General features: G+C 23.2%; 6 protein-coding genes across 6 annotated transcripts; 4 read left to right on the top strand and 2 right to left on the bottom strand.

Annotated features, from left to right (window-relative positions):
- Positions 1–3,088: 3,088 nt before the first annotated feature.
- On the top strand, positions 3,089–5,467 carry PVVCY_1301630 (conserved Plasmodium protein, unknown function; the record flags this gene model as incomplete). The annotated part of the gene is made up of 1 exon (XM_008623838.1): positions 3,089–5,467. One exon carries the CDS (start codon positions 3,089–3,091, stop codon positions 5,465–5,467), a length of 2,379 nt encoding a protein of 792 aa, XP_008622060.1.
- Positions 5,468–5,909: 442 nt separating this feature from the next.
- On the bottom strand, positions 5,910–7,462 carry PVVCY_1301620 (acetyl-CoA acetyltransferase, putative; the record flags this gene model as incomplete). Its single annotated transcript, XM_008623837.1, has 3 exons — positions 5,910–6,868; positions 7,096–7,227; positions 7,360–7,462. 3 exons carry the CDS (start codon positions 7,460–7,462, stop codon positions 5,910–5,912), a joined length of 1,194 nt encoding a protein of 397 aa, XP_008622059.1.
- A 932-nt stretch (positions 7,463–8,394) lies between these two features.
- Positions 8,395–9,708, top strand: PVVCY_1301610 (conserved Plasmodium protein, unknown function; the record flags this gene model as incomplete). Its single annotated transcript, XM_008623836.1, has 1 exon — positions 8,395–9,708. The coding sequence occupies one exon, from the start codon at positions 8,395–8,397 to the stop codon at positions 9,706–9,708; it is 1,314 nt and encodes a 437-aa protein (XP_008622058.1).
- Positions 9,709–10,325: 617 nt separating this feature from the next.
- Positions 10,326–12,155, bottom strand: PVVCY_1301600 (conserved Plasmodium protein, unknown function; the record flags this gene model as incomplete). The annotated part of the gene is made up of 1 exon (XM_008623835.1): positions 10,326–12,155. The coding sequence occupies one exon, from the start codon at positions 12,153–12,155 to the stop codon at positions 10,326–10,328; it is 1,830 nt and encodes a 609-aa protein (XP_008622057.1).
- Positions 12,156–13,126: 971 nt separating this feature from the next.
- PVVCY_1301590 (S-adenosylmethionine-dependent methyltransferase, putative) lies at positions 13,127–14,728 on the top strand (the record flags this gene model as incomplete). The annotated part of the gene is made up of 1 exon (XM_008623834.1): positions 13,127–14,728. The coding sequence occupies one exon, from the start codon at positions 13,127–13,129 to the stop codon at positions 14,726–14,728; it is 1,602 nt and encodes a 533-aa protein (XP_008622056.1).
- Positions 14,729–15,933: 1,205 nt separating this feature from the next.
- On the top strand, positions 15,934–20,863 carry PVVCY_1301580 (conserved Plasmodium protein, unknown function; the record flags this gene model as incomplete). Its single annotated transcript, XM_037634725.1, has 6 exons — positions 15,934–16,120; positions 16,224–16,449; positions 16,549–20,338; positions 20,474–20,535; positions 20,629–20,686; positions 20,813–20,863. 6 exons carry the CDS (start codon positions 15,934–15,936, stop codon positions 20,861–20,863), a joined length of 4,374 nt encoding a protein of 1,457 aa, XP_037490781.1.
- Between the last annotated feature and the right edge of the window lie 1,087 nt (positions 20,864–21,950).

Genomic DNA, 21,950 nt, shown 5'->3' with positions numbered 1-21,950 from the left:
ATTTTAAAATGAAAAAATATTTATATTTTTTTTTTATATTCTTAAATAATTTTTTTTCAACTGTGTAAGTACAGTATTATATATATTATTTTCCTATAATAATATATTGTTATTTGTTTAATTTTTTTTATATATTTCTTTACAAGTATGTAAAATAAAGTAATCGCATATCATGTATAATTTAATTATATAATACTTTATTATTATATTTTCTATGACACATATGCTCTACATGTATATATATTAATTAATTTTTTTTTAAATAAAGTTTTTTATGAAAAATATTTCATATCATAAATTTTAATATATTATTATGCATCAAAATATTTTTATATATCTTTGTAAGCATATTTATTATATAATAAATTTCCATACTCTTATAAATATAAATATTTATATATACGTGCTTAATATAATTAACTATTTTGCTTTGGTTTTTATTAATTCAGAAATAAATACAATGTTGTTTTATTACTCTACTACATTTTTTTAATTTTGCATTAAAAAATATGCATATATTAGTACGTATTTAACACGTTTTTTTTTAATTAGTGAGTATATATATTCTCAACAAAAAAAAAAAATTAAGCTAAATTCATGCACATAAATATATATATATCTACTTAAACCGTACTTATTCTATATCTATACTTATAGTATGTTTTATTTTTTTCAAGCTTAACAATCCATAATTATCGCCAAAAGTATAATAGCGTATACATATAATATGGTGTATGCAATATAATCCATGTGATATGATATATGCATAATATTTTATAAATTATTCCTTTAAAATAAAAAAAAATATTTGGGGTAACCAATTTACAAGTTCCTCGAAGTGCGTTAATATATTTATAATACATACTCCTTTATATAGGTGGAAAAACTAATATTTTAAAGGATTGTTTTTTATTATGTATAAATCATATATGTATTCTTTATAATAGCCAAAAACTGTTTATATATATATAAGGAAAAATATTGCTTGTAAAATAGGCTGCTTGTTTTTTTATATTTTTTTTCAATTGATTGTACACAGAACTATTGGCATCTATCAAAGGGGTATAAAAAGATGTATATAATAATTTGTTAAAAATCTTGAAGTATATTATTTTTGTTTAAACTCTTTTAAATTTCATTTTTTTTAATTATTAAACAAATTATTTATATATAACATATGTATTTCTTAATTTTTTTTAAATATTATGTAATTTTAATTAATGTAAGAATTTTATGATTAGATAAAAGTAGTAAAAATGACATAAGGGGTAACCAGTGTGAAAGTGAAAATTGTGTTTTCTTAAGCATTTACCATATAGAGAATTTTATAAATCCATTTTACTTATTATTTTATTTTTTGGGGGAAAAACTTATAATATAAAATATATATATATATATATAACCATATAATAAGCCTGGGGAATGGCATACAGGCATAAGCATTATATTATATATAATAACATATTTTGTGTGAGGAATTAGAATAATTAATTTCTTTAAATAGGGAAAAGTCAAAAGAAATAATAATGTTTCGAAAAATGTTTTATCATTATTTTTAAAATTTGTTTATTATTAATGTTTTTTGTGTGTAGTGTTATACACAATATGAATTCATTCTAGATGCAATTTTTTTGAAAATGCATCAAATTAATTATCTATATCAGTATAGATAAAACAAAATATAAAGCATTATAATGAGAGAAATCACAATTAATATACTATTTTATATATGTACAAATACTTAACTCTTTAAATGGGCATTTAATATATGCTCGTTAAAAAATGGTTCTATTCAATATAGGATTATTATGTAATTCATGGATAGCACATACTTTAATAGTATTATATATATGGAGAATATGTTAATATATATATTTTTATATGTACTAAAGGTATTTATTTTCTTTTCATATTTGTTAATATCTATATTATATTTTCTTTCATTCTTTAAATATGGTTCCTTCATTAAAATGAAATGCTCTTAGACAGGTATATAATTTTGAAAACTACTGATATTAAAAATTTTGCAGTATAAAAAATGTATTACATACTTTTTTTATATATAATTCAAATTATGAAATAATGTTGTGATGGCTAGAAAACAGTATAAATGTTTATTCGGTTTTTTACAAAATATTTTATATATTTTTATAAGTCTTTAAAATAGTTTCATATGTAATACATGCAAATATATGAAAAATATTATTCAAATGTAATAAGAATATAAAACACAACATAAAATTTCATCATGGTAAAATATTTATACATCAGTAGGGATTAAATTTCTCGTTTTTAATTTATTTTCCATATTTTATATTTTATGCATACCAATCATAATTGCCATGATTATATTTTTTATTTTTTTATTCACATAATTTCCTGAGGTAATTTATTATTGAAATATATGCAAGAATGGAAATTTTTGGAAATAATAAAAAATGATGAAATATTTCCGTTTTATTTGATAATATCATAATGCTTCACAAAATTTAAGTTATATTTTTTGAATTTTTATATAAAAAAAATATAAATAGGAGCTATAACAAGATGATAATATTAACCACACAAGATTAATTTGATTTTTTTTTGTTAAAAAATAGCAGTAATGGTAAATATTTTATAATTAAATGTAATAGCCTTTTAATAGCAAATATTTTTTTTGTAAACAAATTTAACTCATGACCGCCAAAGATAACAAGCTTATTAGTTATATAAACAAATAATTGAGAAAGGGATTGAAAAATCAAGTATATAATCATATTCACATAAAGGGATGAATAAATTTTCCATAAAATAAAAATTTATAAATAGGAAACTGCGAATAACATATCGAGAGAAGTTTTGGAGGTTTTCTGAGTTATGCATATTTATAATACTGAACACCCCCCAAAAAATGTATGAAATTTGTAAAATGAATAGCATTCATTGAATTAAAGCAAATAAAAAAAACTGCACACAAATAAAAGATAAACATATTACTATAACCACGATAAATGCTAAACAAAAACAAATAAGACGGTTTTCAAAAATAAAAAGAGTAAAGGGATAAAATAAAAAAATACTTTAAAATTGACGGTTTAGAGAAAATATGTTTTCTCTATTTAAGTCTTATTTTTCTAATTCTGGAAATACGAGAGAATTGAGAATTTTAATTATTGGTGAGGGCGGTTCAGGAAAAACAAGTTTATTTAATCTAATAGCAAATTATCACAATAAAAGTAAATATGATATAATAAATACACAATATTTAATAAATGGTAATAATGGTAACTGTTCACTTGGCTTTAATACAAAAAAAATATGTGTAAATAAAGGCAATTTACAAATATATGATATCGAAGGAACAGAAACCAATACGATAAATATTTATGATTGCTATTATGATGATACGGATATTATATTTTATGTAATTGATGCAAAATGTGAACTTAACATATTTAAATTGATTATATATTTATGTTACCTATGTACAAATGGAATTAATAGCATAAAAAAAAAACAACAAATGAAAAAGGAAACAGAAGAATTCCAAGATGGGGAAAATACTGTAGAAGATGATAAGGGATTTATAAAACCAATTATTGTATTGGCAAATAAATCAGAAGAATTCTCATATTATTCTTCACCTTGCATAAACAATTATATAAGATCTTTAGATATATATGATAATGAAAAGTTTAAGAACTTTTTTTTATCTGATGATAATATATATTTAAATGATTATTTATGTTTATTATATAAAAGGGTAGTTGAATTATTTATTGTAAATAATACTCCACTGGAAAAGTTTATATTAAAAGAAAATGACGAAAAAAATGAAATTAAAAAGGAAACTATGATAAATAAATTCAATAAAATTATAAATGATATCAAACTTAATAATAAAAGTTTTATATCTAGTAATGAATTGGAAAATAATGAAATATTGTCAAACATTATGAAAGATATAATTAATAAACAAATAAATAATTATAAGCATGTATCAATAGAAGTATATAATATTAGTGTATTAAAAAATAAAGGAGTATATGATGTTATTGAAACAATTTTTTTAAAATATTGCGAAAAAGATATTAACACAAATGAAACAAACATTCATGGTGTTGATCCTAATAATGTAAATATAACCAAAAACAATCAAAATTATAAAAGATTAGATGTAAATACTTATGTAACATCAAATTCACTTATGAATGGTAATGTAAATCAAACAAACGAAGCATTATTTGAATATAAAAATAATTTAAATCACCAAAAACACACATACGGAAATGATGCATATCAAAGTGGCCATATAAACACTCAAAAATTTGATACTAAAAAAGAGCTAGATATACATCCCCATAATAGCAAAAGTAATAAATTATCCAGTTTATATAATGAAAATAATACAAATGCTTATAATAGTGTAACATATTATAGAAGTAAAACAAAAAAAATAAATTTTTATGGAAACAATAAAGAATGTATACTGTATGAAAATAATAAACATGCAGTTAACATATTTATAGAACATATACAACATACATATTTTGGAAAAAATACATATGAAGATATTGCTGATAGCATAAATTTTTTAAATATGAAAACTACAAAATTAAAAGATGAAATGATTGCACATGATGAAAAGGATAAACATGAAAAAAATACATGTTCAAAACAATTACCGAATTCTAGAAATAAAGATACTCCTATTTGTGAGGAAATGAAAACAACAGATGATGAAAACTTGGTTATTCATAAGGAATATACCAAAGACGAATCATTATTTAGAGAAAAAAAAGATAATATGGAGAACTATACAATTGAGAAACCTGAAAATACAGAGGCAGAAATTGAAGAAATAATGCCTTCTTTAAATGACCCAAAAGAGGAAAAGAAATGTATTAGCAGTGTTGAAACTATAGATATTAAAGATGATAATGATGATACATTGTATGATGAAAGCTCAAGGTTTTTAGATGAAGAAATAAATAAAAATGATTATAAGCATTTGTCACATGCTGAAACAAAAAATGAAGCAGATTTTCTCAATGTAGGCAATCAAAACAATACTTCTATTAAAATGAATAATTTACATTATGATGATAATAAATTTGATCATAAACAAGAAAAAAATATAAAAAATGAAAGAATAAGCGAACCATATAAAGAATCTTCGAGCTTCGAAAATTGCACGAATATTACTTCATACACTGATTATTCATCAAATGGAGAAAATACTAGCAATGATTTTATCCATCATCAGAATGAATTTAAAGAAAACTCAAATAAGGGGAAGGACGGCCCAAATTATGTATATAAATCAAAAATTAATAAAAAAAGATATTCATGTATCAAAAAAAAAACAAAAGAAACAATTTTATATAATGAAAATTCCAATGATCCAGGGGCATATTCTAGTGACTCCCTTGACGATCCAAATTTGATGAATGTTATGTGCATTGATTCGCTGAAAGAAATTTAAATATAATAAAAATGAAAACCTGGATTTCCTATATATTGCATATTTGTATACTGTTAATATAAACTATACTACCTTTTTTGTAATATTAGTTTTGTTTCTATTTTTTATTTGACTTCACTAATTTGTTTATTTATTCATTTTTTTGTATATATTTATCTTTTATGATTCAACACAATCATACTACCCCAAACATTCGTAAATTATCAATTATAAGATCATTTATTAGTCAACTATGCAAATTAGCATATAATATAGTTTAAGTTTAAACACAAATATTAAAATGTACCAATATAAAACAGCATATGCTTCCATGTAAGTACACATGAGGGCAAAGCATTAATGGTGGGTTCAAAAAAATGTAATATAATGACAAAAAAATAAGAATAGATAAATGAGATGCGAAATATTAATTAAATTAATTATAAGAACAAAAAAATGGTGATTACACATTTTCCACGACAACTGATGTCGCAGAGCCTAAATAATTGTTTATAGATGCGCAACCAAATTTCATATCAAAATTTTTTAAAATCGTTATTAATGATATAAGAATTCTTGAACCTGATACAGCAGTTGGATGTCCCAATGATAAAGCTCCTCCATTAATATTTACATTAGATATATCTATGCCCAAATTTTTAACATTAAAAATAACATCTAATGCTGAAGATTCATTAATTTCATAATAATCAACAAAAGATTTATTAATTTTTTTTAAGCATTTTAATATAGAATAAGAAATACTTAAGGGAGAATCACAAGATTGCACAGATGCATTATCATAAGCTACAATTTCTACTAATGGATTTAAACCAAGCTCATTAATTTTGTCTTCACTCATTAAAACGATTGAGCATGCACCATCAGCAAATGGAGCTATATTATAATTTGTGATAATATTTTCACTACTTAAATTACAAATATCATCAATGTTACATTTTTTATATATTTCATCACTGTCAATAACTGTTTTTTCGTATTCTAATGTGTTTTTTTTTTTTTGAATTATTAAAGGAAATATTTCTTGGGGTATTAAATTTTCACTATATGCATTTGCTGCTCTTTTATATGAATTTATAACATAATTATCTAAATCAATTCTTGGAATTTTATGTTTTTTACAAAATAATTCCATATTATTGTTTTTTTTTAATTCCTTATTATTTGATATATATTCATATCCATCATGTATTATACTATCATTAAAAGTAACATTCCCTAGTTTGCATGTTTCTGTTCTTAATTTTTTCAAAAAAAATGAACTTTGAGACATTGATTCCATTGATCCAACAACACAAACATCTTTTCCTGATTTTATTAAATCATATCCTAAGGTCACTGCGTCTAATCCACTACAACACAAATTATTAATAAGATGTGTTTTTGCATTCATGTTAATACCTAAGAGAAGATTAAAGGTGAGTCCAAAAAATACGATAATAATTCGACTTGTATATATCCTTAAACACATTCAGGTGGAAATGATAAAGATGAATATTCTGTATGCTGATAAATGATACCAGCAACAGGTAAAAACACATCCATATGTGACAAAACTTGGCTAAATACATAAGGAGGCATCATAATGACAGTGCAAATTTGTTATAAAAAAACATATACAATCGCACCTGTAGAAACAAGGATTTTTTGAAGGGGTAAAGGTCCACATCCACTAGAAAATGATTGACCAAAAATTACACAATCAACTATGTCTTTTTCTATTTGACTTCTTTCTAGCGATTTTAATATTGTGGGTATAGCTGTTCGAAAAAAAAATGGAAAGCAAATAAGTAAAATAATTAATATACATTCATATGGACAACAATGAAGAAAACATCGATATTCAAGTAAAAACATGTAATTTTTTAGTCTATCTCTTTATTTTTTAAAACCTAATTTATGCACAGGTATTTGAGAAATTGATCCGCATAATGAGCCTATAGGGGTTCGAGCATAACCCGCAACAAAAACTTTTTTAACATTATTTGCTATCATTATTATGTTCCCTTATTGTTCACATTTTTCTTGATATATAATTTTGATACCAGCTTTGGAAGCATATTTGATTGATCTATTATATTGAGAGGATGTGCTTAAATAAGTTAATATGAATGTACATATATTCTTATAAGGAATATATTGTGCATATGCAAAATTAATAATGTATAATAAATCAAGTAACTATGTGACACTTTTATTTTGTTCATGCTATATTATGTGAATGTTTTTGGGGGGTGATTTTTCTAAAAAATAAATGATTGCATCATTATTATATATTTGTATTATAAAAAATGTAAAATAATAATAATTTTACAAACTAATTGAATTTCATAATTTTATATATTAACGAATTAATATGCATTTTATAAAACAATATTAAGAAAAAATAATAATCACCACAACACACAATCTATAAAAGAATCTATAGTTGAGCATTTTCTAAAATTATCCTTTTTATTGATATATGTAGAGCACAATTAAAATAAACAAGTATCCCAAAAAATGGTAAGATGAAAAAAAAACATTTCAAAATATAACGGGCAACAGGAAACAAAATTATTATGTGTACATTTAAATAAATATAAATATTTACGAAATAAAAATAGTATATATACATTGCAGTAAATTTTGTTTATAGTATCCTTTCTAGAAGATTGAAGATGGAAAATGTTTTATAAAAAGTTGAGCAACTGTTTTTGCTTTTCTACATAGAAGAAAAATAAATATGCGCATAATACACAATATTCTATATTATACATACTTATGACTGATTTTTTTAAAAATAAATGAATGTAATGATGAACTAACCCAGATTGAATATTCATGATGGATCTTTCGAAAGAATAATAACAAGAAAAAAAAACAAAAAAAAGAAGGGAAAATACGCAGCATACAAAAACGCATGATTAAAAAAAAGAAAGTGAAAAATGTTCAGAAGCTTAGCTTTAAGATGCAAAACTAAAAGTAAAGGACAACTAAAATGGAAAATCAACGAAAACAATGTTGAATATAAAAATTTAAAAATAAAATGGGATGACAAAAATGTTGATTTACAAATATGTGATTTATTACCAAGCAATAGAAGTAATATAGAATTATTAGAACTTAAAAATATGAATATAATAAAAGATATTAAAAAAACGAAATTTGATTGTGTAATTTTTGGAATTGGATATGTTGATTATGATAAAATATTAAAGTCTTTTAATAGAGCTGATTTAGTTCAAAGGAAAACTATAGATTCTATACATGATAATTTAAAAAAAGTTAATGGACAGTATATATCAATAATACAGCAATGCCTTCTTTTAAATATTCCACATTTTTGTTTAGGAAGAGATAGACTAACAGAACTTACAAGTATTGGTGCAGCTATATTTAATAACCCCAAGGAAATACTTTCTTTGTTATATTATTTTCTTGTGAATAGTGAAAAAAATGATAAAACCAATATTCAACCGAATAATAACCTTGAAATTAAAAAAGATGAAGATGAATACAATTTACAAAATAATGCTCCAAATTTTTTCAATGCTCTTGTTCAGGAAAATGCTCTATATTTAATATACAATTTTCATGCAACTTTGCTAAGAATATTGCGATCTAAATATTACATACCCCCATATATGGCACCCTCCAATATTAGCTCAAACAACATCGGAAATAAAGGACAAAATGCAGCTCATTTAAAAAAAAGTATTTTCTCTTTTTTCAATGAAACTACATATGATATAATAAATAATATGAGAAATACAATAAGAAAATCTGGATTATATTCAGAATTTGAAATACCACAAGGGAAAAGGGATATTAATATTTTAATAATTTGTGATAGCATATGTGTAGACTATTTTTATAATTATATAAAAAAAAATTTTAATCAATGGTACAATATAAGTCCATTTTACAATGAATTATATATATTAGAAAAAAAAAATACATATAAATTTGTATTATCATTATTTTTATTTATAATTGCCCCTGTTGCATGGACATTAACTTTTTTAATAAAATATGGTTATGAATTATGGGTAGAATATTTTACAAAAGGAAAAGCTATAACTGTTGGAGGAAATACATTTTTTAAAAATTCAAGATTAATTGATATCAATGAAATTGATAACAATCCAGAAATTAATGATAATTTTATTAATTCAATAAACAAAAAAAATATACAATTTGAAACTGTTAGTGCCTTGGGTGGCTTATTGCAATGGTTTAAAAATAAAAGTCGAGATTAGTTTTTTTTCCTATCATATTAATGCAAAAAATATATATGCATTATATATATTTATACACATTTTTTATGTGCACACAAGTGTGTAAACTATATGATATTTATTGTATAGTGTTGTATTGTAAAATTTATTTAAAAATTCATATTTTTAGGGGAATATAAGCCATATGCATAATATGGACTTACATAGCTATGCCATTTATTTACCCTTATAATTATATACATTTTTTTTAACACTAACTATTAACATATGTTTTTTTATTATTTGATTTTAACAATTATTATAGTTATATTTGAAACAAAAAAAATAAATTAAAAGGAGATATATGTAAAGATATCGAAATAATAATATGACATATGTCTATGCAAATATAGAGAATTTGTCATTATCATAATTATTATTTTGACTATATACATACCCATATTTGGGAGATATTAGATAAAATTAAACAAACGAAAAATTACGATTGCATTATGTTGTGCATCAAAAAATACAATAATAATAGAATCATAAAATAATAAAGCGAAGATAAATGAATTTGCGCTTTCCATGAATAATTTTTATATCATAGCATATACTGAATTGTTATGTTACAAATATATGATTTATTTTTTGTTTTCTTATGAGTCACTATTCTCCCTTCTATGTCTTCTTTCCTTATGTCGTTCTCTACTTCTTTGACGTTTTTCTAGTCCCCTATCTCTCTTTTCATGTTTTCGTTCTTTATCTTTCTCTCTATGCTTATGTCTGTCAATTCCATCTGCATTCTTTCCCCTATGTTTTTTGTCTATGCTCTCAGAACTATCTCTATCTCTTTTTTTATTTTTATGACGATCTATACTCCTAATGCTTCCTTCGCTGCTTTCATCGCCTCGCCTTCTTTTAGTATGCCGATTATGGCCACGGCGATGCTCATGATTAGAACGAGAATCAGATGAATCACTATCATATTCTCCTTTTTTCTTTTTCACAATTCTATTATTATTCTTTTTATCTCTAATTGGTGATTGACTAGAATAACTTTGACTGCTTAAGGATCGCTCCTTTTTATGCTTTTCTTTCTTTTTTTTTGTGTGGCTAGAAGCAACACTATTGCTGTCGCTGTTATTATTATCATTTTCACTACTACTATTATCAGAATTGTTGGTGGTATGCTTCGACTCTTTATCATCTTGCTCGCTAGTAGATTCTTTCTTTTTGCTGTAATATTTTTTTATATCATTTAAAATATCCAGCGTTTCGTCCTTATTTAGAGAATTTTCTGGTTTATTATTTTTTGTGTGGCTCTTGTCTTTTTTTTTTACGCCATCTAATGAGGGTTTCTTTTTCTCCTTTATATTGCTTTCGTCAGATGATGTGATACTACCATGCTTGTTAGAATTATTTCGTTTACTACGGTTCTTGGTTTTTTTATTACGCTTATAATTTTTATCATCATCGCTATCATTATAGCTGCTTTGAGATTTTCCTTTTTTACGAGTCCTTTCCTTTAATGTACGTTTATTACCTCTTGATCTGCGTGAACTAGTTGAACGATCGGAATTTTTTATTTTATCGTCATCTGATGTTGCATTGGAATCATTTCTGGTGGGTGTATCAGGAATACTACTTATAACAGATACTCTTATTGGAAGTGATGACTTGGCCTTTATTTTTTTACTACTTTTTTTATGTCTTATATTTGATGAGCTTCTTGAATCACTGTGTTCTGATGTATTCGAAGTACGGTTGCTAGAATCGCTAGAATAATCAGATCTAGTAGATTTATGAGAACTACCCGAACTAGACTCAGATCGATATCTTTTTTTCCGTCTTCTATTGCGTCTGCAATCACTTCCGCTGCTACTAGCGTCGCTTTCATCGCTACTACCACTAGCACTACTACTATCACCACTGCTACTGCTACTACTACTACTATCGCTTCCGCTATCTTTGCTATCTTTTTTTTGCTTCTTTATCATTTGTTCACTCTCCTTTAACTGCATATCTTCTCTCTTTTTATCGTCCTTTTTAATTTTCAAAACTTTTTGTAAATTTTCTATTTGTTTTCTTTTTCTATCATTTAGCATGTGTATATTTTCATTAGCATCAATTTTTCGATTTTTATTTACATTAAACTTTTCTTCTGTATTTTTTTTTTCATAATATTCATCATATAATTTTTTTCTATAATTATTAATTAGTTCTTCAATATTTTCTTTTCCTTCTTCTTTAATTTTTTCTTCATATAATAAAACTTCTAACTCTATTTTTCTTTTTTCTGAATGTTCAATAATTGAAAAATCACATGTATATTTTTTATCAACAATATTATTCATACTAACTTCATTTCGAAATTTTTCATAATCTCTAACTGTATTTTTGGCACGGCGAATGTGTGCCAAGTTGCTTTGAATATATCCATTTGTTCCTGAACCTCGTGGAGTTTTTAATCCAATACCGTTATACATTTTGTATTATTGTATTTTTTTACTTTTTATTTATTATTATTATTTTTTTTGATACTATTTAGACGTAACAATGATCAATTTATGGTCAATATGATCTATATATGTTATGTCCATCATGAGGAAAAACGTACATATAAATAATTACATGCGAATGTATATGTATGTTTTCCTCCTTTAATATCCTTTTTAAGTTAAAAATATTCCATTTCTTCGAAAAATGTTTAATGTTTTTTTGTTTAAATGGTAAAAATGAAAGAATTCAGTTATCAAAAAAGATATGACATATATATTACAAAAACAATATATGATATATTCTATTGGTGAATATAATATTACTTTATATATATAAGCAAGTAAAAATACATCGATGTATTCTTTTTTTAAAATTCTTTTAGTGCTGATATTACTTATTTTTTTATGTTTTTTCAAATAATATAAATATGTTCTTTATAATCCATCATCATTTGTGCTGTTTAAGTTGTAACATGGATAATTTTACAAAATAATTATCATTTTGAAATGTTATTATCGATATTTATATATTCCCATCACATAATTATATAAGTTTTCTTATTTTTATGTTTTAAATAAAAATGAAATATAATGATAAAAAAAAAAAAAAAAAAAAGGTGGAAAAAAAAAATGAAAAAATAAATAGTGTTTAATACTTCGCTCCGCCTTTTCAAAAAAATATAGAATATGCAGTAAAATCATTTATGCGTTAAGGAATTTAAATATGGGATAAAATTTTGATTATAAGAAACGAAGGATAAAAAAATATATTAACAACTGAGAAGGGAATTCTTTTGACAGTTTCATTGTATAGTTTTTGTATGTAAAATATGCATATAATAGTAATAATATATAAAAAGGAAAAAAAAAGTAAAGGTCTTTTTAAATAAATTACATATATATATGCATATACAATTTTTAAATAAAATTTTTATACAAGCGTTACTTAAAGCTTTCTTATGGTGAAACTGTTTTCATATGCAAAGGGAAATTACAATTTGTTTTTAAAACGAGATTTGAATAAAAAATGCATAGGAACAACAAGGAGAGGGGTGCATACCCCAAGTTCAACTACATATAATGAGAATATTGGCAACAATGGCACAAACCCTAAAAAAAGACCATGGTTAATTATAAAAGATAACAGTGTTAAAAATATATTAAATGGTTTTCCTTGGGTATACTCAAAGGACGTGAAAAATGACAATGATTTGTTTTTATATAGTCCATGTATTGTTAATATAAAAAATGAATTTAATGAAAATATAGGAGTAGGAATATACAATAAAAATTCAACGATTGTGTCTAGAATATTAACTATGAATGTTAACGAAAATATTAATGAAGAATTTTTTAATAATAAAATAAAAAAAGCATATGAAAAAAGGTTGGAATTATTTCCAAACGATAATTTTTTTAGGGTTGTTAATGCAGAAGGTGATTTTTTACCAGGAATTGTAATAGATAAATATAATAAGTTAGTGTCTGTTCAGGTAAATGCAAGTGGAATGGATGTATTACTACACATTATATTAAAGAGCATTGAAAATGTTTTAAATCCCGATACAATTATTTTAAAAAATGATAGTCATATACGTAAACTTGAAAAATTGTCGTTAACTAAATTAGTATATAAAGGGTTGTATAAACCACCAATAGAAATTCGAGAAAATGGATTAACGTTTTTTACTGATATATTAAAAGGACAAAAAACAGGATGGTATTATGACCAAAGAGATAATCGCTCGATGCTTATTTCATATTGTAAAGATAAAAATGTTTTAGATTTATTCTCATATGTTGGAGGATTTGGAATTACTTTAGCTTATTATGGTGCTAATGAAGTAACATGTGTTGATTCTTCTTATTTGGCCATAGAAAATGGAATAAAATCTGCTCAGTATAATAATGTTTTAAACAAAATTAACTTTGTGCATGGATGTGTTAAAAAATTCCTTAACGTATCTTTACATGTAAAATTAGGGACAACACATAATAGAAATAATAATATACAATTACTTGAGAAAAGCGATGAACAAACTGATGAATGTTTGGACATTGAATTGGAAGAACAAAATGACAACAATACGATAGAAATGAAAAAAACAGAGCATGATAAAAAGAGCACATTATTTTCGGATATGCAAAATATATATATATATGAAAAAAGTAAAGATAATCGTATTGATCTCAATGATATAGAAAAATTATTAATTAAAAATAATAATTATGATTTTTTCCAAAAAAAATATGATGTTATATTAATAGATCCCCCACCATTAGCACGTAATAACTATTTATTACCAGCAGCTTTAAAAGTTTATCAAAAGCTTTTGTATGTATCATTTAAAATAATACAAAAGCCTGGTTATGTATTTGTATCAAGTTGTAACAAATTAATAGGCTACAATGAATTAGTTTTATGTATAAGAAGAGCTTTGAATTGGGCAAAATGTGAAGGGGTAATAATAGGGGAGGGAAGAGTAAGTTCGGACCACCCTGTTCATGTTTCATTACCTGAGACAAAATATTTAACATCTATTCTTTTAATGATTACTTAAACTAATTTTATTTATAATTATTGCAATTTGTATTTGTTTTATCTTTTTTTAAACTTTTTTTTATGAAAAAATGTATAACAAAAAATTAACATTTTCAAATTAACTTTTCAATAAGGCAAATAAAAATTATTGCCTATTTTTCTGTATACGTTCAATTTCTCACTATAGTAATTTTATGAATATTTTGAATATTAAATAATATAAGGTATAATATATGTATATATTTCGTTAATGTTTAAAATTGATATATATTTATATAAAATTATATTAAAAGAAGAATAAAATGAATAATAGCTAATATTACTAATATAAATGTAAAGAGAATATCGGCAATAAGTCTCTATAAATTTTCTACAATTTTAATTTTAGGTGTATACCTATAGAGGTATAATAAATCCTTTTGTTCAAAATTAAATTTAAAAAAGGATATTTCGTAGGAGTATTGCGCTTAAAAAATATATATTATTTATGAAATATGTTTTTTATTTTTATAAATTAAATAAATAATATTATATATATTCCATAGTAGTTGTTTCTACTTTAAGAAGCTCGAATTCGTGTATAAAATGGATTAGGGTAAGCAAATATATATTATAAATAAATTATCCCAAAACTATAAATAATAACAATAAGTAATGAATGTGCAACATTTTGAAAAATAGTTAATAAATCAAAAAAATTGAAAATATACAAATGGCAAAGCAAAATAAAACAAAAGTAATATAATATAAATATAAAAAATGGAAAATTAAAAATATATGCTACTCTATAATTATTTCGAGACAATATTGTATAAATATTTGTAATTTTCATATTAAATGCATTTAATACTGCGAATAAAGATACCCAAATAAATAAAATATGCACATATAATATGTATACAATATGCATATTTACACATGAACCATTGTTTTTATATTACACTTCGATTTGACTATATCACATAAAAATAATCCTTCGCAGCAGCGTTACTAATTTTAATATATTATATAAGTATATAAACAAATAAATTAATATAATATGTATATATGGCTTAACCTAAATTATTAGTTGGAATTTTGTTTTATCCATTCCACACTAGTTTGAAGCATACATGTATTAAATAATAATACTACTACTACCATTATTATTATTTATTTTTCATATTATTTGTGTGCTTTTTACTATTTTACTTTATTATAATTTTTTAATATTTTTTTTGAGTTATGAGTACTGGCTGGAATTTTAATTTTGGCCGCAAATATGCTGATAGGAGAAGAAAAGAAGAACTAAACTACATAAACTTATTCAATCAAAATGAGGTAAACAATTTAAATGAAAACCCTGAAGTATTTAGAGAGGGCTTAAATTGTGGACCTGCTGGACGAAATGCATTATTAAGATGGATAGAATGTAAAAAAAAAGAAAGATCCTAAACAACATAAACTAAATGTTTTACACACACACACATATATACATATTTATGCATATTTGCTTGTTTATTTTTTTATGTTAGATAATTACCAATTAAAAAATGACGAAGAAAATAGTAATCCTGCAGTTAGAGCATGCAAAGTGTGGCGACAAACGCAATCATTTCAAGATGTTGCATTATCTGGTTTGATGGATTTTCTCAAATTTTTAAATATTCCTAAACACATAACATATAAGCATGTATTTAAAAATTATTTATCTCCAAAATTCATAAATAAAGTTAAATCAGTGGAAAAGTCTCAAAAATGGTAACCACGAAAAAAAAAAATATATGCAAATGTATAACATTATGTTTATTACACTAGCTAATTTCATAAATATACTTTCTACCATAATTTTTTTTACAGTTTAACAAAGTTAGCTAAAAAAATGATGTTAATGTTTCAAGTACGCGAAATACAGCCATTATTCTCTATGGTATTAGATAAAATAAATGTTATTCCTATAGAGATTTTAAAAGTATTAGTAGAAGATACACCCGCTGCTAAATCCTTTTATGAAATTACTTCGATTAATGTTAAACGGAAAATATGGATATTATGCCCAGAATTATTTTTTGAAGAAGTAGAACATATTATAGAAGAAATAATATTGCGAATGAAGTTAAAAAATAGTCACTACTATATAACTAATTTGATTAATAACATAATAGAATTAATAGGTGAAGGGAATGAACAAATTTTTCTTTATAATCTATTTTTACATATAATACGATTAAAATGTTTACAAACAATTTTAAATGAAAAGGAGCATAGTTCATCGAATTTTTTGGATGAACACACCCCGTGTGCAGAAAAGGAAATAAAAACGGATGCGTCTTCAGAAAATGCTAATAATAAGACGAATATGGATAAGGATATAAGTAACGAAATAATACAAAGAGAAAAAGATTCAAATATTACCCCGGAAAATATAAAAAGTAATAGTGAAATTGGTGAATGCATACAAGAGAATAATGAATCTGGAACTATTGAAACTCGGAATATACGTGAATCACAAGATGATGTTAGTTCTTGTTCTTCTCATCTTTCAGAACATTTTGAAACGAAATTAAAAAAATTAGAAATAATTTTTGACAAAATCATGAATAATAATAAAAATGTGCATGATAGAAAAAAAACAAAAAACAAATGTAATAACAACACTAAATTATATGTTATAAAAATGCATGAATATATTCATAATAGCGGGTCATTTGAGTATTTACAGATGAGAGAAAATGTGGATGCAAGTGAAGATATTACATTGGATGTAAATAAAAGTGAAATATTTTCAAACAGTGTTGAAAATAAAGAAGTCTATAGCAATATAAATAGAAATAGTAGCGACACTATTTACACAAGTAGTTGTCATTATGACACAAATACGAAAAAACGAAATATTTCGGATAACATCATTGGTAATACTACTACTACTAATAATAATAATAATAATAATAATAATAAGGAAAAAAAAGAAGTTGATGAAGAGGACAAAAATAAAACTACCAATAGAAAATTTGATAAAGATTATTATAAAAAAATATTAATACTACCTTTTGATAATATGTTTTATAGCAACCTTAGATTATTATTTTGTTTGCAATACAAAGAAAAATATAACCTTAAGGATGAAGAAATTACTAAGATAGATAAGTATTATCCCATTGTTGAATTTATTAACAGTATTATAAAAGACGGAACATTATGTTTTTCTGATGAAATAAAAACACAAGAAATAATAAAAAAAACAAAAAATTCAATTAAAATAAAAAACATTGACGATTTATGTGAATATTCATTGTTATTTAATAATATATTATTAAAATATTCCATTATAAATGGTATTTGTTTTAATTTTTATAACAACAATTTCGATCTACTGACACAAAAAAATAATGTGAATTTTTGGGCATCAATTTTTTATTTTGGAATTTATAATAATTTTTTTGTTTTAATCAAATATGCTATAGATATTATAGATTATAAGCATAGGAAAAAAAAAAAAAAAATTAAATTATATCAACAAAATGAAGAATTCCCTATTTTTAAAACACACAATAATCAAATTATTGAAAGTTATGATAATTTAAATTATACTCATGAAAATTTTCATATTGATAAAAAAACAACCGAAATAATCAGTAGTAATTTTACGAATAAGCAAAATGGATATGAAAAGTTAAATTACGAATATGGACAAAATGGTGAAGACGATTATAGAATGGAAATAGATGAAGGAAATACGTCAATGTCAAAAAAAAGAAAAACAGGACAAAATCAATGGGAAAACGAGGTCTATGCAGAATTTACAAATATTTCCGAAGAAGATAAATGGATAGAAGAGGAATATAATGAGAATAAAAATGTTGAGAATAATGAAGATGAAAATATAAAAAATAATATGAACTATCACAATAAATTGAAAAAGAAAAAGTCCGCTTCATCAATTGGGACATATGATGATAATAGATATTTAGACAAAGAAAAACGAAGGGAAAAAAAACAAAATTATAAAAATGTAAATATAGAAAACAAAAAGGAAGAAAATCAAATAAACTATATTCATGAATCAAATGAAAATTTTAAACCTAAAGATAATAATGATGATAGTGATGATGAAATTGGTAGTAGTTATAATAACATTTTTCTAATGGAAGAAATAAAAAATAAAACACAGAAATTATTTATGAATGAACATAAAGAAAGTTATTTAAAAATTCCATTAAATAGCATTTTAAAATATATAATAACATCAGACAATCGAAGTAATGATGATTTTTTTTCGTTTTTTAATTTTTTTTCTGAAGATATTGATAATAAAAAAAAAGGAAAAACTATAAAGGACAAAAATAGCATATTATTATTATCAGCTTTATTGAATATCCCCCAAATAAACTATTTAAAAATTCATATTTTTTTCACAATTATTGATGAATTTTTTTATGAAGAAAAAACAAATACACGGAATATTCCGTCGGAATATTATAATACGAAAAGTACTAGTGATTATAATGAAAATAATACAGAATTAAAAAAATCAGAAGAAAATAAAAAAAAAAATATATATTTTAAAAATGAAACTAGTAGTGTAACACCAAGCACAAATAAATTAGAGTCTAATAATATAGAAAGACAAAACCCTGGAAATAATTCTCAAAGTTTTGGAACACTTACTGCAAATAATGCATTGAGTAATAGTACCAATAGTATGCCATCTCCTAGCATTAACAACATAAATAAAAATTTGAATAGTTCAGATAATATAGATAAAAACAAAACTGGAGAATCAATTCAAAATGAAAATGCTAATATGAAATCGAATTATGATAACACACCAAATAATGATAAGGACAAAAAGCTAAGCCATCAGAAAGAAGATCAAATTAGTAGTTCTGAAAAGATAAACAGCGCTAATGCTAGTATTATCCGAACGAATAGTGGTAGTAATTTGTATGTCTCTCAGAATAAAAAGGATTTATATCATATTGGGGACAAACTCTTGAAAAATATAAAAGATATGAATAACGAAATAAGTAGGAGTTATTTTTTTACAAATAACATCGATTTGAAATGTATAAACGATATATTAAACTGTAGCAATAATGACGATCAAAATGGTGACAATTTAATTACTTTTGAAAATGATGAAAAAAAAGGAGAAGAAATATATAAAGGGACTTTTTATTTTTGCGAAATATCAAATAAAATAATCCAAAAATCAGATAATTTTAAAGGAAGTAGTAAAATAAAAAAATATTTACCCTATGTTTTAAAAACATCTTATATGTCTTTAAATTTTTTAAAACAAGCTAATATAATAAACATATATATAAAATATATGTATTTATATGAATATTTATATCACATGATATTAAACAGAATATTACATATTAGTACTATTAACTTATTTCCATTTTTACAAAATGTTATTTTAAAAGATTTATCTCATTATTATGAAGATTTCAAAAAAAGCAAAATAAAAAACTTTTGGAAATTTTACTTATATTCACACACATTAATTGATATGAATAAAAATAACAGTTATTTAATCAGCAAATTATTTCATAATAATGCCATTGATTATTTTATAAAACTATTTTATTCCCTGTCTTTTTACAACTCGATTTTTTCTGTCCTTTTTCTCAAAATGATGGAAGTAATATATATACTTATGCAAAACATATTCATGCATATTCTATTTTTGATATTCTTATGTGCATAAATCACCCTTAAAATAAGATAAAATAAATTTGTTCTCATTTTAATGCCTTAAAATTTATACCCTTTTCAGACCCCATTGTTTTACAAGAGCGTAGAACATAAGAAAACTGAAGTTTTGCAAAACCTGTGGATGTAAGCGAAAAAAATATCAACAAAATGAAGAAATAACTTATTCATATAAAATTGTTGCATTCATTCTTTACAACCTTTTTGTATTTTTTGTAGAGGAGCACATGAATTGATTTTTTCAACCAGTGACAAGGGGAAAAGAGATTCCATTGAGGTATAAAGAAAACACACACATTCATAAATTAAAAAAAAAAAAAACATTTTATTTATTATATATTCTATATACAATATTAACATTATTTTACACCCCACATTTTCCCTATTTTCTTTATTTTTTTAGTACAAGCTTTGGATAAATTCGTACAATAAGCTTTACGAAAAGTTATACTAACGAATTCCCATTATATTTAATATCGACATATTTATTCGCAAAATGCTTATAATAATGCATTGCTTAAAAAAGGTTAAGAAAACAATTATTCTTATGAACAAAATAATATTTATTTATTGAGTTCATATAATATGCTCCTGATTTTGAAAGGTTAAAAAACTTTTATAAAATTGCTTATGCAATATATACCCTTTTTTATTTTTTTCATTTTTTATAAATTTATAATGCTTTGATAATATCTATACTTTATTATGAGCATACTGGCTTATTTTTTTTTACTGTCCTTTATAATTTATATGTTGACATATATATGCGCACATGTATGTATATGTATAAACATTGAATTTAATTTCCTTTTGTCTTTTTTTATTATTTTAAAAATTTTTATTTGTATATATCTTACAACTATAACATAATTTACAATTTTGTAAAATTATGTACCAGATTTTTATTAAAATTTCTTATAAAATATATTACCACAAAAATGTTTGAAAGATTAGAAAAATAAATATGCTCTCTCTTGAGACTATCATTTTTTTAGAACAACAAAATGAATAAAATAACATCATAAACCGTATAACGGGAAAAGGGCGCTAAAAAAAGAATAAAAATTGTTATGTAGAAATATAGTAGGAACTTATTAGCTAATATAGAGAATTAGTTTACATAAAAAATCAGTGTTAAAATTTGAACTACATTTTGGTGTGACAAAATAAAAAGAAAAAAAAATTAATAAATAAATTATTTTAAATATCATACAAATAGCAGTATAGCATAAGATAAAAAAGCTTAACATATAAATATAAAATAGATTGATGAATAGGTTTATTTCTATAATTTGTTAAAATGTGAAAAAATAATAAAATATTATTTATATATAGTATTTATTTTGTTTTTGTAATAACTTTGCATAAATTAAACAAACTTATTATATATCGGGTAATTCATTTCTGTTTGGGTAAGGATAAAAATATATATAGCATAATCGTACACTATATACACTAATTATTATGCATATATATTTTTCCTTATGTAGTAGGAGATTTTGAAAATTAATTTTCATATAGTATCCCTTTTTGAAGAAATA

The sequence above is a fragment of the Plasmodium vinckei genome (genome assembly GCF_900681995.1).
Source record: "Plasmodium vinckei vinckei genome assembly, chromosome: PVVCY_13".
In the NCBI taxonomy this organism is placed as follows: domain Eukaryota; phylum Apicomplexa; class Aconoidasida; order Haemosporida; family Plasmodiidae; genus Plasmodium; species Plasmodium vinckei.
Note: the sequence above shows the minus strand (reverse complement) of the source record. Positions and strands in the feature narration are given on the sequence as shown.